General features: G+C 48.9%; 1 protein-coding gene across 1 annotated transcript; it reads left to right on the forward strand.

Annotated features, from left to right (window-relative positions):
• The first annotated feature begins 9733 nt into the window (after positions 1-9733).
• On the forward strand, positions 9734-11089 carry LOC147702083 (uncharacterized). Its single transcript, XM_086929401.1, has one exon. It carries the CDS (start codon positions 9734-9736, stop codon positions 11087-11089), a length of 1356 nt encoding a protein of 451 aa, XP_086785527.1.
• The last annotated feature ends 3959 nt before the right edge of the window (positions 11090-15048 follow it).

Genomic DNA, 15048 nt, shown 5'->3' on the forward strand with positions numbered 1-15048 from the left:
TTACCGGGTTGCGTGCGTGGTCTGTCGGGGTTGGCGGGTTTCCGAGGGCGGTGGGCCACCAGGTGTCGCTCCAGGCGTCGGGATTTGGGCCCATGATGAGTACTTCTGTTTTGTTGGTGTTTAGTTGCATGTGTTAGATACGGGATTGGCGGTGAATTATCTCCATCACTTCCCGTCAACAAAGGTGTTAGACAGGGCTGTGTCCTGGCTCCCTTCTTATTCAATCTATACACTAACGGGCTGGAAGCGGCCATGCTTGAAGGGAGTCAGGGTCTTCCATCCATTAATCACCGCCCTATTCCCGCTCTGTTATGCGCGGACGATTCCGTAATTTTAGCCAGAACTTTAAACCAGCTACAAAGACAACTAGATAAATACTGTCAATTTCTACTCTCTTTAGGCCTAAAAGTGAATAAAAATAAAACTTTTGTTATGCACATCGGCCCTAGGGCGAAGAATTCTAAACCAGTTTTTATTGATCAAGTTAGGCTGGAACGCACCAGGGAATATCCCTACTTAGCAATTTAATGGATGACAGATTATCCTGGAAACAAGCCATGATAAGTAAAAAGCTACTTTTTCAGAGAGCAACCTCAGCTCTAGTTTCCTTTTCGAGGAAAGTGGGTAAACCTGCCCCAGTAGAGTTGCTAAAAATCTATCACGCAAAATGCCATAGCGTAGCAACCTACGGCGCAGGGATTTGGGGTTACGCTCCCACAGATACCCTACAGACGGTTCAGAACGGGTTCTTAAAATACTTACTGGCACTTCCCCAAAGTGCCCCAACATACGGTTGCCACATCGAGCTGGGTATTGACTATCTGACAGATAATATTAGATGCCAGCTGATCTTTTTGTGGCACCGTATTTGGACCAAAACACAATGCCATCTAAGCCGCTCATTGATAAACGACTGCTTAGCCCTGGCAAATTGGAGCAAAATCCCATGGCTTCTGTATGTCTCCAATTTCCTTAAGGACTTGAACTGTACAACTTATTTCTTAGAACCCACTACAATTATAGATACCACCAGGAAAGACCTGAAAAAATTATGTCTAACCCATCTTAGAGATCTGCGTCTTTCCCAAGAAGTAAGCAAACCCTCAAATGTACAGATCCTATCGGTCCAGACTGTTTTGGGTATCCAACCATATCTAACATTCCACCTAACTAATCATTAAAAATATGTTTTGACCAGGTTCCGATTTAATTCTTTTTTTCACTTAGTTACTTTTCCAAAAGAGCAGGACTGGTCACATAATCTAATGAAATGCCCATGTGATGGTACATCATCCCAGTCTACAATGCATGTAACTCTGTTCTGTAGATATTATGAGCTTCCCCGCAAGCGCTGGATCACTCCCTTACTCCGAAAAATGGGCCTGAGAACATGTCGGCCCGCTTATCTGGCCCTGCAGTCTCTGGATTCCCAATACGCTGCTAAGTGCGTAGCTTGTTTTTTAAAATTATGCCTAAAAATTTGCTGTAAACCTTGTGCTTCTGTTTACTCGATTTCTTGCTCAGCATCCCAATGAATTATTTTTAACAATGATTTTAAATGATAGCAGTTTTTAAATGTATTAAGACATCGAGACTTTTTATATGTATTGTAATATTTTATCTCTGTACTTTTTATGGTTTCGCTATGATATAACCGAATAAAAGTTTTATGAACTGAACTGAACTGATTTGATTGGAGTGGGGTGGTTTGGTCTGAGGTGGGGGTGGATTGGCGTGGGGCCGATGGAGGTGTACTGAACTATTATACAGTACAGCATCATTATGAAAGAAACAATGTCACTTTGGAGTATGTAGAATAAGATTATAGTCCTCTTTTGAGAACAGCGCCCACGAGGAACAACAAAATTAAACATGAGTGATTGTAAAGTGAGTAAAGAAGACTTGGCATCATTATAGAAAGTTAATAATAGAAAATAAAACTTTGCAATTTTGTTTGTCCTGCTGGCCACGCTTTCGCCAGTCGCACGGCATCTGTTTACTGACACTGATAGCTAAAAATAACAAAACAAGTACCTCAATGTCGGGAGCAGTGGACGGGTACTAATTAAGTTGAATGTATCCGTGTTTGGGCCCTGCTCCACAGAATGGAAGGGAAATGATGCTTGGTCTGCAGTGTTATGAAGTTAGCAGGCTAGTGGTTGTGGGTGGAGCCCAGGGGGAACAGGAAGAGGAGGAGATGGACAGAGGAAGGGGCAGTTAGAGCAGGGACAAGAGACAGGCTGGATGCAACAGAATAAATCTCCAGTATTCATAAGTAATGGTGTCTGTGGTTATTTGTAGCAGGATGCTACAACTGGCGACGAGGGTGGGATATCACTGACTGCAGCCCACAAGATCAGATAAAGACACCCTGTCCCCTGCAGCGTCGAGGGAAGAGCTCCGCTGCCGAATGAAGCTGAGGCCTGGTGAGGAAGGTCGAGAGCAAGCGACCGCGGCCTTAAAGACGCCGGGGAATCCCGAGGAAATCCCGACCTGGGAGCGCTGAAACGCTCGGTCGAAGAAACTCTTGAGCGCGAGTCCCGCCGGGGGTGTGTCGCCCAGCAGCCGTGAAGAAACAGGAGTCGGGAGCCCACTCCGACCCTGTCCAGTGCCCCACAGTGAGTGAAGAGGCGCCCTGGTGTAGAGGACGCTGCCCCGAGAAGCTGCCGTCAAGCGCGGCCAAGTGCACCAGAACCGGAGCCCGTGCGCGAGCTGTCCAAGACCAGACGGAGCAGTCCTCTGGGTCGTCACACTCTAGCAGAGAGTCACGTCGGTCCAGGTGGGAACGTAGGTCACCCTCCAAGGAATCCAGACCGTCGTCCCGAGACTCAGCAAACACCATCGAGTACCTGAACCTAGCGGCATATCCGGACCAGCTTAAGAAATATCCTCGGCTGGATATCAAAGTTGGCAATCATGACACAAAGTTCGTGTTAGACTCCGGCGCATCCCTAAACTACATTCCGGTCACCGAATACGAAAGAATGAGTCCACGGCCTCCTCTGACATTTGCACCCGTGAGAGTCTTCACGTGGATGGCTAAGAAGCCACTTCCCTGCCTGGGGAAGTTCTCGACGACCCTTAAACATGACAACACAACCATATCAGCAGTCATCCACGTTATCAAGGGCCCAGAAGCAGACTGTCTACTGAGCTTGCCGACAGCTGAACGTCTTCACCTAGTGGAAATCCTTTTTAAGGTCAGCGACAACCAAGATGTGACCCGCCAGTTTCCCAGATTATTTCAAGGATTAGGCAAATTGAAAGACTGTCAAGTGCGATTGCATATTAATGAACAAGTCAGACCAGTCGCTCAACACCCTCGACGGGTACCATTCCATCTACAGACCGCTGTTGAGGAGGAGCTCCAGGATCTGTTAGCTGCAGATATCATCGAGCGCACTGATGGCCCAACACAGTGGGTATCACCAGTAGTTCTTGTCCCGAAGAAGGGCACGGCCAGCAAAGTCAGACTCTGTGTGGACATGCGCCTGCCCAACACTGCAATCGAAAGAGAACGACACCCGGGACCACATCTGAGTGATATGATCGCAGCTCTCAATGGGGCCACAGTGTTTTCCAAGTTGGACTTAAATAAAGGATACCATCAGCTAGAACTGGATGTAGGGTCAAGATATATCACCACCTTTGCAACCCATCTGGGGTTGTTCAGATACAAAAGACTGAGCTTTGGAGTTTCCTCAGCGGCCGAAATATTTCAGGAAGCAATTCAGCAAGTCATTCAAAACATTCCCAACACGCTCAACTATAGCGATGACATCCTTGTCTATGGTTCCGATCTACGAGAGCACGATATCGCACTCAATCGCATCTGCCATGCCCTATTGGAGGCGAACCTGACTCTAAACAAAGAGAAGTGCGAATTCCACCAGGCCACACTGAAGTTCTTTGGCCATATCTTCTCTGGCGCTGGCATGAACCCTGATCCTGATAAAATTGTGACTTTAAACAACACCAAGAGTCCCCAGGACGTCAGTGAGCTCAGGTCGTTCCTCAGAATGGCCAGCTACTGCGCTCGCTATATCAGGGACTACGCAACAATCAGCCATCCCCTCCGCATCTTAACCAAACAAGGTCAACCATTCGAATGGACTCCCCAATGCGAGCAATCATTCAAGGAGATCAAGAGAGCGGTGGAATCTACAGATCCCCTGTCATATTTTAACCCAAAGCGAAAGACTGAGATAACTGTGGATGCCAGCCCCGTTGGGCTTGGAGCCATCCTAGCACAATATGAGAATGACTCAGATCAACGCCGTATCATTGCATATGCGAGTCGTAGTCTGACTGACCCGGAACGGGCCTACTCGCAGCCCGAAAAAGAGAGCCTAGCCGTAGTCTGGGCATGTGAACATTTTCATGTTTTCATATACGGCAAACACTTCACCCTAATCACAGACCATCAAGCTCTCGTCACCATTTATGGAAACCCACGATCCAAGATGCCCCCGAGGATTGAAAGGTGGGGCCTACGGTTACAGGAATATACATTCACCATAATCCACAAACCGGGGAAGTCTGAAAATCCAGCGGACTACATGTCCCGGCACCCACTTCCATCGTCAGTCTCTAATCCATCCATTGCGGAAGAGTACATACACTTCGTGACTGACCAAGCCCTACCTCCAGCTATCCCCATGGATACCATTCGAGAGAGTACGGCCCAAGACGTCATCCTGCAGAAAGTCCTTCACAGGGTTCGAAACAATCGATGGAGACACGACCCTCAGGATGAAGATACTGATCCCATTGTTAAACGTGAAATGCAAGCCTTCCGGCATGTATGTGGCGAACTGTCAGCCACCACTGACGGCATACTACTGCGAGACCAGAGGATTGTGATCCCCACTCAACTGAGACAAGGAGTGGTTGCTCTTGCACATGAAGGGCATCGGGGGGATTGTCTCAACCAAACGTGCGCTAAGGGAACGAGTATGGTTTACGTATCTCGATCAATTGGTGGAAGCCACCTTGAAGGATTGTCACCTCTGTCAGCTCACCGGCAAAAGTGATTCTCCAGCACCATTGCACATGACCACCCTGCCCCTTGGAGTGTGGCAAGAGATCGCCATTGATTTCTATGGACCCCTGTCATCGGGCAAATATGTGCTGGCCATCATTGATGAGCATTCTCGATATCCCATTGCATGCTTCGTACCGTCTACAAATGCCTCTAGTACTCTCAAAGTCTTTGCAACATGGGGAGTTCCCAAGACAGTGAAAACAGACAATGGGCCCCCTTTCAATGGGCAAGACTTTGCAGCATTTGCGAAACACCTAGATTTTCATCATCGTAGGATTACACCCCTCTGGCCACAGGCAAACGGGACAATCGAAAGATTCATGGCCACGCTCAAGAAGACCTTTCAACATGCTACCGCGGAAAGAAGAGATCTGCAAGTGGCACTCAATGAAGTCCTCCGAGCTTACCGCACAACTCCTCACGCAACGACTGGCCAGTGCCCAGCGACACTCATGCTGGGACGCCCCATGAGGAATCGCATTCCAACGTGGGATGGAGCCTTGAGAGCATCATCATCCGCAAGAGATCATCAAGAAATGATGGCAACCAACAAGCGCAATAAAGATAAAATGAAGTCATATGCAGATCACCGGAGAAGAGCGAGGTCACTATCATTACATGAAGGGGACCATGTTCTCGAAAAGCAAGAGCAGCAGAGAAAGACCGACTGTCTGTTCAAGGATGAACCATTGCTGATCACAAAGAGGAAAGGAACTATGCTGACAGCGGAGTCCGAGCAGCGGCGAGTCACGAGAAACATCTCGCACTTTAATAAATTGTCACGAGATACCTCCAGAACCATGACGAGTGAAATGGACACTCCCAGTTCGGAAGAACCACATTCAGTTGGTCGTGAGAGCACTGCTCCGATCAATGAGACACTGAGTAATACTAGTCTGAGAGCCAGGTCGCCACGACCTCATCGTGACATACGTCCACCCAAAAGACTTATCGAAGAGATGGACTGAGAAGTCAGTATGTTTGTTTGTTTTGTTACAAAAGGGGGAGATGTTATGAAGTTAGCAGGCTAGTGGTTGTGGGTGGAGCCCAGGGGGAACAGGAAGAGGAGGAGATGGACAGAGGAAGGGGCAGTTAGAGCAGGGACAGGAGACAGGCTGGATGCAACAGAATAAAGCTCTAGTATTCATAAGTAATGGTGTCAGTGGTTATTTGTAGCAGGATGCTACATGCAGTGACCAAAACCAATCACTAGGCTGTAAAGAAGTGTGCCACGCAGGCCATCAAATTGTAAGCATAGGGCGGGGCTCTAAGCCCTTTTTTTTTAACAACATCTCGCAAGCGATATGCATGAGCTAGCGCATGCTATGGCAGGCTTGACCCTAAAAAACTGCTTCCGCTGCATGCTGATCAAAATCAACCAACCATCAGTCTCCTAATATCCAGATGAGACGAAAGCTATCATGCTCGGTACTCTAAGTTGGAAAAGTAAGTAGTCTCCTGAACTGAGTCGGGAGAGTGCCCTCTGGATGTATCTCAGGCCCGGCATAGTTGAGCACCCTATTGGGGAGGAACCAATACGCACGAAAGAGCGTCTTCGATGCTCTCAATGTGCAATGCCACTGGAAAAACGAATAAAGGGCAAAGCAGAACACACAGTGAGTGGGACACAATGGATGACTTTAGCAAGACTCGTCCAACCAGTACCGATACATCCTGAGTTCACGGTGGTGGGGTGTCTACCGAGGCAACGCGAGGCAATGTGTCAAGCTTAGAACAGTTTGACAACAGGCAGCAAGAAAACGCTGGTGATCGTATTCGACAATAAAAAGGAAAAAGTAACGGTCGGTTGAGGAGAAAAAAATGAACTGGTGTGAACGAATATTCTCACTTGGGCGCAGTGGTCACCCGCCCTGCTCTAATGGACATAACACTCAGAGGCGGACACTGGCGCAGCCAGCTTGATGCGAGACCTAAACCGCCTTAATGAGGCCCAAGGCAACACACCCACGGAGCCTCGCACGCGCCTTTTGTACGGAAGTGGCCCCCGGCATCCACTCTGGCTTTATTGGCTGCTTTGATTCTGAAACTGATTACTCTCGCCTTGGAGCTCAGAGCTGAAAGCCGCGCCGGCACTCCCCTGGTCTTCCGCAATGCGGGCCATTAGCCGGGAGCCGTGTCTGCCGTCACTAAATGTGCGAGGCGAGGCAATGGCCGCATATTACCACTCACGCTCCTTTGAACCAGCGGGTATTAGTTCAGGGCCGTGGAAAAGCGACGCTGACCTTGGTGCTGCGGAGGCTTGGAAAGCGCAATAAGATATTAGCCATGGTTGAGGTGGGCTGGATCTGTTCACTCTGCCATCTCTGAGCGCTAGGTATGATGGGTATTACTACTAATCGGGTAGATCAGATGGAACTTAATTTACCGACCACCGACGGAAGAGCTGGCCTTGCTGGTGTTCAAACTCGTTTTCTACAGGGCACAGCCTTTTCTAAGAACACGCGATTAACTCACAAGAAAATCTAGAGTTTTTAAGCCTAGCGCAAGCCGAAACCTTTTGATTTTATTAAAATGGGAAAAAAGTAGGGGAACTGTGGGTGGAGAATCAGGGGGCGGGGTCAGGGATGTGGCTAGAAATAGCAAAACATACCATTTATTGTAATTTTAGCATTTCACTGACCAGTTACAGCTTATAACGTTATTTAATTCAAACAATGGATAAACATGTTTATTTGCGGTGTAATTCAGTAAAAAAGCAAACACTCATAGGGAATACAGGTTTATGTAAAGCGTGTGAAATATAAGCGGGAACAACATGTTACCTTAATGCTTTTACTCTCATTGTGCAGTAGTGTGGCTCACTGGTTAGAGGCGGCAGACCCGAGAGCAGAGGACGGCCCGGGACCAGGGTTCGATTCCCGACGCGGCAGGTTTCTGGACCAGGGTCAGCGGACTCGATAATTCTCTCGCCTTGGTGCCCACTCTGATCAGCGATCACACTCAGCAACTCTGGGCATAAGCTTGCCTCATCTGCACTAACGGCCCCACCAGACCGCTGGGGATGCCTGGTCTCACCCTGGAGATACCCATTAAGGGACCATCTCTCAGGGAAGCCAGGAAGGGTTTCGCAGCGGTCGAAGCGCGGAGATACTCCTCCGGGAGTCGATCCTAGCGCTATATAAACTTGCAATTAATTGTTCAGAAATCCATGATTATTTTTTGTCTCAAACATTGAGGTCATGAATATAGGGCTCCTCCTGTACACATGTGTTAAGCAGGGCTCAGAAGAGAAAGGGACTCTTCAGGAGAATCTAGACTCATCGGAAACCCACAAGTGCTCCTTCATATTCATGTCCGCAAGCTACCTGCTCAATCATAATATAGCAAAAAGAACAACTGGTGGACAGAATGCAGAACAATGTCATACATTCACCCCAATACAGAGATCTGGGCCTAAATCCATCGTTTTTTTGCTCACCATGCCATTCCAGTTTGGACCCAGCCATATGCAAATCAGTCTTGATCCTGCGCCCAATGGGAACAGTCCAGCCCGAACTGCCATGCCATATGTATTCAAGTGTCCTTTCATTCGGGAAGTGAACACAAAGCAGTACCCACTGAACTATGCACATAAAATATTGCTCTTTGATATGCATGGTACATGTTCTTCACAGCAGGCATATAACCCCTCTGTGCTCCTTAGGTGAGTAAAACAGCCACTAGACAGAACATGCTCCCATCTCTCTCCTGCAAGTACATTGATCACCAAAGTTATCTTGGCAGATCGAAACCTGCTGTATATACAAAAAACTTAGCAGTGTTTTTAAAACTCCTGCACTTGTACAAAACCGGCCCCCCAAACTAAACTGGCCCCTACCCTTTCAGTCGCCCTGAGAAACGCCTGATGCCTGCAACGGCCAGTCCGGCATAGTTACCTTTTTCAATGCAATACTGCAGATATGTTTGCTTATTAGATATAAACGCCATGGATCACTGTTTCTAGTTTAGGGCGCACAGGTACCCCGTTCAGTGTAGTCAGTTTGTTAAAATAAACTAGTTTGTGGGGGCCGGTAATCAAGCCGTGAGGGAAACGGCCATCACTGCACTCACCCGCTAGCCCGCACCTCCTGCTCCGCCGTGAGGGAAACGGCTCCACGCAGCAACGGCACTTCAACTCCCAGCTGCCCCGGTGGTCTGGCGCAGCGCAGCGGCAGTGACGTCATCGACATGCCTGGAGGTGCCATAACTGCAGGGAGCGCCGAACGCTCCTGGGGGCCGCTAATCAAGCCGTGAGGGAAACGGCCATCACTGCACTCATCCGCTAGCCCGCACCGCCTGCTCCGCCGTGAGGGAAACGGCTCCACGCAGCAACGGCACTTCAACTCCCAGCTGCCCCGGGGGTCTTGCGCAGTGCAGCAGCAGTGATGCCATCGACGCACCTGGAGGCGCCATAACTGCAGGGAGCACCTCCCGCCCTGCGGGACGCGCGTGGGCAGCGCCGGGCTAAGCCCGGGCAAAGGGCGGGCCCTCTGTGGCCCTCAGAGGCCTGAGGAGACTGGGCTGGGCCACAGATCCTGATTCTGTCTGGAACTGAGTAATATCTGTCCGATTCACGTGAGACTTCGGTGTTATGTTTAACATATTTTTTTAATTGTGTAAAGTGCTTTGGATTTTCTGTTTATCTTCCCATCGCTCATATCTCCCTCTGTGTAAGGTTAAGTCTGCGTTATGTCTAAATCTAAAATAGATAAGTCTTCTTCTGGTATGGGCACTATGGATAACTATTTGGTTAAAAAGGTGAACCAAATCAATGAGAGAAGGGCCTCTTTGGGCCGAGTAAGTTTACCTCTGTTACATGATGAGGCTTCGCCTCCACTGGGGGACACTGCATTGGAAAATAGTGCTGTTACAAGTGACCAGGCCACTATAACTACAGTAGTACAGGTACACGGGGAGACATCTGATGTCCTGCCTGATACTTCTATGGAGGAATCAGAGCAGGCACTACCAGAAACCAGACCTGTGAGATCCTGTAGAAAACTGCAATCTAAACGTGGGGGGAAGCAAAGTAAAAAAAGAGTTGATCCTCCAAGATCAGTTCGTAATGGCCCTATCCCTGGTCCCTGTCCTGTGGATGGAAATAAAGAGGGGGGTACGTTCATACACTCGGATCAACTTACCCTACTTGTGAGCTCTATAGTAGCAAAAATAGAGGCTAAAATGGAAGAGATGTTGAGACCCCTGACCACTAAGTTGGACATTGTGTCGCTAGAAGTGGATAGACTGGGTGGACTAGTGTCAGCATATCTGGCCACCGCCCCAGTGGTTCCAACCAAGGCAGTAGATAAGGGTCAGAGTGCTAGGAGAGAGAATGTGCAGCAGATTTGCCACCAAGTATCTGCCACTGAATCTGCTCCGCCTGCTCAACCATTAGTAGTTGAACAGAATAGACAACCCATAGTAATGTCTGAAGGTAGGCCTGAATCTATTCATATAAGGAAAAGTCGCTTTATTAACCTGCCACCTGATTGTGCTCCCTATGTGGTGGTTTTAACAAATGTTCCGCCTATTGATGACTTTTCCGCTCAGTCTCATGGGGAGTCTCGCGATTCTGTAAAAAACAAAACAGTTGCGTGGTTGAGTAAAAATTGTGGTTTTCCTACTAAATACTCTGATCAAATCCTATCAACGCGTAGGGTGAATTGGATTGGGCCGTCTAGTAAGACCACCAGTGGGGATTGTATTGTCACAAATTTTAGGCACCCGCAACATGTGGCAACAGTACTACTAAGGGCGGCCTCTCTAGTATATAATACAAACAGTGTTTGTGTCCGCCCACTTGGCTATTTTTATGCCCATTTGAATGTAGCCCCCTCTGACCCTAGGAAATTCAGACCACAGATTCAGTCCTTGACACCGGCACTTAAGACATCATATCTGTATAATGTTAATGACCACCGTTGGAATGACCCTAATGTGGAAACACTGAATAGACATAATGCTGGTATCCAATGTGGGAATGGTTTTAATGTGGACACTCGGAACAGATATGATTTGCTCTCTGACCTGGAGGCGTGTGATTGACGCAAGGAGAGTGTGGGGCAAGGAAAGGAACATGTGGTAGAAGAAGGTCATGAAGGGACTCTTGCGGCTGTAAGGAATGGCAGCAATGTAATCTGTTGGAACATTGCGGGTTTGGGTTCAAAGATGGGAGATTGTTACTGGATCAACTTCATTAAGCAATATTAGATCATTTGTCTTCAGGAGACCTGGTCAGTTGAATGTGACTTCTTCCTTGAAGGCTACAAGTCATTCTATGTTCCTGCGTCTCCATCTAACAGGGGTAGGCCAAAGGGGGGATTAGTTACATTTATCTCTGTTGCTTTACCTTGTCATACACGTAGAGTTCTAACGGACAACCCAGGTATTATTGGGTTAATATTAACTGGAGATAAATGTTCGGCTGGCCTTGTCAATTTTTATAATGGTATACATTTATGTTCAGCTCTCAGCCAAGTAGTGGCACTAAATGATTTTATTCGCTCCTGTATGAAAGAATGTATTCATAACCTCTTGATTTTGGGTGATTTTAACGTTCATCCATGTGGCGATCTCTTGCTGAAATGTATTTCGGATGTGCATTGTGTACGTTCCCAGGGCATGCATATGGAACACACAGTTGAAGGGGAACTACTCAATGATTTATTGAATGATCTAAATCTAATAATAGCTATGGAAATGAGGGACCCTACCAAGTGTTTTGATATCCCTACTTTTAAAGGGCATGGACGGGGAACCTTTATTGACTATGTGTTACTCACATTGCCAATGCAGTCCTTTGTGGACTCTTTCTCTATTGACAATAATGAATTTAGTGATCATAGCCCTCTTACCGTTCAGTTGAAAGGTCCGTGGGTAGCTAAGGAAACCCGGAATTGTGTCCCTGGTAGGCTCAGCACAACTGATGGAAGACGCCGCCTTAGATGGTCTATGATTGATGCTGATCTGCTGTACAAAAATATAACAGATACCTGTACAGATGAAATCCTGAGTTGTACCACAGGTGGGAATGAACAAACTAGAGTACTGGGTGCTTTCCAAAATTTATCTCATAAAGTATCCCAGTTGTTGACGGGCCCTGCAAAAAACATAGAAGTCAGGGGACCAAGATGGTTTAACCAGGATTTCTCTAAAGCAGCGCGCATCTTAAGGCTGGCTCTGGCAACTAACCCCATAGTTAAATCGAATACAAGCGTGTAGGAAAGATTATATATCTGTTATTACCAAACACAAGGACTTTTTAAGACAAGAGGCTTGGACTGAGATTCTTTATCCCGATACCTTGAAGTGCAGCTCTAGAGTGCTCTTGGAGTGGTGCCAGCTCGAGGAACATCTACACTGAGCGGTCTAGCGCTCCGGAGGTCCAGAGGGACTGCTACTTAAAGCTCGCTTCTCCGCGCAGCGGACCTGCGCAGCGGGCGTGCCTCGCTGTGCCGGAGTCGTGCCAGAGTCCTGCCCGTCTGCGCCCGTCGGCGTCCCGGAGGCGGACGGGGCGGCGGGTATGGCTCTGTTATTGGGAGTATACGCTCCCAGGCCCCCCGTGCTCAGTTACACCTCATGTGAGCTGCGCTCCCTACAAAATTTCTCGGGTGGCTGCTGCACAGTTTTTCCCGGTCGCTACAGGGGTAAGTCATGCTGCCCTGGATGCGGATGGCGCCCCAGTCGCGGTTCGACTTCCCCTCCCAATAAAAAGATCGCTAATGTTGGGTATCTTTGCATGCTGCTTAACACTAGGTCTGTGGGCAGACATGCGCAAGACATTTATGATCTCCTCGATACGGAAAAGCCACTTTGTCTCATTTTGACCGAGACGTGGCTGGGGTAATTCTCAAATCCCGATGTTGCCATAGCTATTCCCCCTGAGAACAATCTTTTCAGGAAGGATAGACTTAAGGGAAGAGGTGGGGGAGTGGCATTGGTGGTGAAGAAATGCGTGGCATGTTCCATTCTGCCAGTAGATGATATCTGTGGCTCTGAGTCCCTTGCCTTCTCCATCACGCTGGCACCACACCAATCCTTTAAAGGCCTATTGGTCTATAGGCCACCGGGCCCACCTGGAACCTTCTTTGAAGAGTTCGAGTTGGTTATATCGGGACTGGCCTTGAAAGCAGAACACTGCATTGTAGCCGGGGATTTGAATTTTCATATGGATGACCCATTGGACCCGGATACTATCAAACTTCTGGAGGCTACGGCCCCCTTGGGCCTTACCCCTTATCTTCGGGGGCCAACGCACGACAAGGGACATACTCTTGACCAGGTCTTCTCGACATCCCCTTTGGAGGTGAAGGAGATTATCCCGGTGCTTTGGTCAGACCACAGGCTAGCCAAATTTTTGGTTAAAGGCACGGTGAAATCTGTTAATCCCGTGTCCCTGCAACAGGGCCGAGCCCCCAGGGCATATCATCGCGTGACCCCAGCTATGCTGGCTCAGGCCGCTCTGGACCACCCATGCCCCCTCACAGGAGATCTGGAGAAGGACCTGGAGTCTCTGCAGGCATGGCTTTTGGATAGGCTAAGCGATCTTGCCCCGGTGATGGCCCCCGATTAACACCGAAACGTGTCTCAGCTCCCTGGTTCACTGCGGCATTGTTGACCGTTCGGCAGCAATGCAAGGCAGCTGAAAGAGCCTGGAGATCACAATATGACCCTGTGGCAAGGCTAGCCTACAAGACAGCGGTCAAGGCCTACCAGCGGGATATTCGTCTAGGAAAAAAAGCCTATCTTGCAGGAAGGATAGAAGCCGCCTCCAACTCCTGTAAGGAGATTTTTACCATAGTCAGAGAATTTATGGCCCCTCATTCCAATGCATCCCAAGGTATGCCCTCTAAGTCCTGGGCCTCTGATCTAGCAATTTTTTTTACCAGCAAGATTAAGCTTATCCAGGAATCCTTTCCACTGGGGGTGCCCGTGGGGCGAATCAACCCCGAGGACGATTTGGGCCTCGTGGCTCCGCTAGGCCCGACGTTGGCCGTTTTTCCATCTATCTCTGCCTCTGCCTCCTTAGTGCTTATGGGCAATCTTAAATCTGAGTCGCCCTTGGACCCCTGCCCGGCCAAATTCTTGGCAAAAATGGCGGAAGTCATAAATCCGCTGGTGAATCCTCTCCTAAATCTTTCGCTGAGCCAGGGACTGGTTCCGCAGGTCTGGAAGCAGGCAATGGTCATCCCATTGCTGAAGAAGCCTGGTCTTGATCCTGAGGCTCCGGTCAATTATAGACCGATTTCTCTTCTGCCGGCTCTCACAAATTGTTGAGAAACACGTACACACTGTGCTCTCCAATTTTCTGGAAACACATGAGATTCTGCATGCCACTCAATCCGGCTTCCGTCCAAACCTCAGTACAGAGACCGCGCTCCTGGAAGTGTCAGAAGCCATTAAAGGGGTTCTGGACTCCGGGGGCAAAGCCATGCTGGTCATGTTGGATCTGTCGGCGGCCTTCGACACCGTCCCCCATGAGGGCCTTCTCGCAAGACTCTATGAGATTGGCCTAAGGGGGACGGTGTTCAGCTGGTTTTCATCTTTTCTAGCTGGTCGCCGACAAACGGTCTGGGCCTCCCCAGACTCTGCCGTGATGCCGCCGTTGGGAGTCGGGGTCCCGCAGGGCTCTATATTGAGCCCGACCCTCTTCAACATCTTTATGACCCCTCTGGCTTCGTTGGCGGAGTCGTTTGGGGCCCAGATCGTATCTTATGCCGACGACACCCAGCTCCTCTTTTCTTGTAAGAAGGGAGGAGACTTCGATGGAGAGAGTATCCGGGATTGCCTTGGGGCTGTTTTTAAATGGTTCCAGCTGAACAGCCTCAAGTGCAACCCGGATAAGTCGGAGGTACTCTTCTTCGGGTGTGCGTCGGACCCTGACTGGCAAGCTTGGTGGCCCATTAACATGTCCCCCCCGTCCTGTTCATCTCAAGTAGCTAAGAACTTAGGGGTCAGGATGGACAAGGGTCTGATGTTGAGATCTCAGATCCTAGGGGTGACGG

The sequence above is a fragment of the Lissotriton vulgaris genome, chromosome 7, assembly GCF_964263255.1.
Source record: "Lissotriton vulgaris chromosome 7, aLisVul1.2, whole genome shotgun sequence".
Lineage (NCBI taxonomy): Eukaryota > Metazoa > Chordata > Amphibia > Caudata > Salamandridae > Lissotriton > Lissotriton vulgaris.

What these genes read in the sequence shown, in the direction of transcription:
- LOC147702083 (XM_086929401.1), top strand. Translation starts at nt 9,734, where the DNA reads ATGTCTAAATCTAAAATAGATAAGTCTTCTTCTGGTATGGGCACTATG.